Genomic DNA, 1,932 nt, shown 5'->3' with positions numbered 1-1,932 from the left:
ACTCATAATGTCATTTTTCAAGTGCTTTTTATGCAGACCATCCAAACAAATTCCAAAATTTATATCTCATAGTTACTATTTGTGGGTGCTTTTGCCAGGTCATGCTACTTTCAACTCAGTAAGTCCATCTTTTAGCTTCCAACATCCGTTTCTCTCTGTTACTATTTCTATATTGACTTCTAAATGTTCTTTGAAAGACTGAAGTCTTCTCTGGTCAGTGGCATTCCCTACAGCCATTTAGTCACCAAGTTCTCGCGATACTTTTTCTTGGTATATCTCACACCCAACCCTTCTTCTTTGTACTCACTACCACCATCTCGCTTGGGAGTTTTACACTAATCAAGACTGGATTTTATTCAGTAGCCTTTTGAAACATCTACAGTTAAAGAGAGGGAGACATCTTTGGGGGAAAAGAGTTGCCTTTCCAATATCCATGAAACCATGCTGAATTAGCAGCTCCCCCTGCCTTCTATTATGAAAATTATTTTGATTTCACATAAGACATAAAAAGGTAGTGAACCCAGATAATCTTCTAATTCCTTTGCTTCCCTGTTTTATCATCCTAAAAAAAGAAAAAATTAAGTAAATAAATGAACAGCAGCTGGCCTGAGGGTAACTGGCCAGAGAAGTAACTGAAGAACACATCTGAGCACAGCTGTCCAGGTAGTCATCATCAGAGATAGTGATGCTCATGTAAGCCACTGATGTCATGGAAGAGGGGAAAAAAGTTAAAATACATTTAGAAGTAAATTTGATCACTTTTAATTAAAACTATCAAAAAGTTTTTTAATTGAAAGTATATATTGAAAATCGTCTAGATACTTGCTAGATATTGTCTAGGTACTTGACTATCATACTCATACCTGGGTGTGGCTATTTATTTAAGATTTGGAGTCCTGAAGCCACAACAGCAGAGCTGATCAGGAAGAGGGAACTACGGCGGGAGAGATTTACTTACGAGGCGGATTTCGAAGATTTCATGATGCCTTTTCAGAAGAACATCAAAGAAAAAGCTCAAGCAATGGAAGCTGCCTTGAAGACCTAAATCACAGCATTTGCTTCTTGGGATAAATGTTTTGAGGTCCAGGGACCAAACTTTGGAGAAAGTCAATATTTCCATCAAAGCCAAAGCAATCCATACATTAAGAATTTGTTATCAAATATTTGTTTTAACCACAGTAAACATGCTGAGCTATCTGGAGAAGATGTATTCTATTTTGCAATGAGTGGCATGTCATTCTGGATAAATCCCCTAATCCACTTTAAGAATATAGTGGAATACTTAGCCTTTGTGTCTTAAACATTATTGTCAAAAAAGTACTTAGATATACATATTATGTTTACTAAAGATATAATTCTAGTGGAAATTGATGAAAATAATTTAGTATTAAGAAAGAGATGAAGTATTCAACCCTTTAAGTGTGTTAAATGTGTTTCTCAATGCCATTATAACTGATGTGTATTAGATACCTTGAGTCAAATAAACTTTTGACACCGCCATTTCTCCTCTGCTCTGGGATTTTAGTGCTTTCAGGCCTGACTTAAACTTGTACAGCAGGGCAGATGTGCCTGAGAATTTGTATCCCCCTGGAAGCAACTCTCAACCTGTCATGACCAGATTGAGTGTATTAGCACTCCAGCTCCCTCCCCACTCAGGTGGGATTCTGAAGTGCAGGTCCTCACTGGCTCCTGGAGTTCCCCAGTGGGACTAAGATCAAGTCACCCAGTGGCCATTTGTTTGACAACACACGCTTTCTTGTCTCACTTCTTCCCTCCCCTTCTGGTTTCTATAGAGACCACCTCCCAAGTACTCACACACCTACATCCTCATCTCTAGGAAATTAGCACTTAAGTGAACAATTTAATCTACAGACCTTATTCAGATTTTGCTATTTGTCCCAATAATATCTTTTGTAGCAGAAGAAAATCTCA

At 37.9% G+C, this 1,932-nt stretch overlaps 1 protein-coding gene across 1 annotated transcript in view; it reads left to right on the top strand.

Annotated features, from left to right (window-relative positions):
• The window catches only part of ANKEF1 (ankyrin repeat and EF-hand domain containing 1), a 40,471-nt gene extending 38,969 nt beyond the window's left edge, over nt 1-1,502 (top strand). The window contains exon 9 of the mRNA XM_008595047.1: nt 887-1,502. Coding sequence (XP_008593269.1) covers nt 887-1,045 — 159 coding nt within the window. The 3' untranslated portion in view covers nt 1,046-1,502. The remainder of the gene's footprint in view (nt 1-886) is intronic.
• The last annotated feature ends 430 nt before the right edge of the window (nt 1,503-1,932 follow it).

Source organism: Galeopterus variegatus, unplaced genomic scaffold, assembly GCF_000696425.1.
Source record: "Galeopterus variegatus unplaced genomic scaffold, G_variegatus-3.0.2 Scaffold170, whole genome shotgun sequence".
Lineage (NCBI taxonomy): Eukaryota > Metazoa > Chordata > Mammalia > Dermoptera > Cynocephalidae > Galeopterus > Galeopterus variegatus.
Note: the sequence above shows the minus strand (reverse complement) of the source record. Positions and strands in the feature narration are given on the sequence as shown.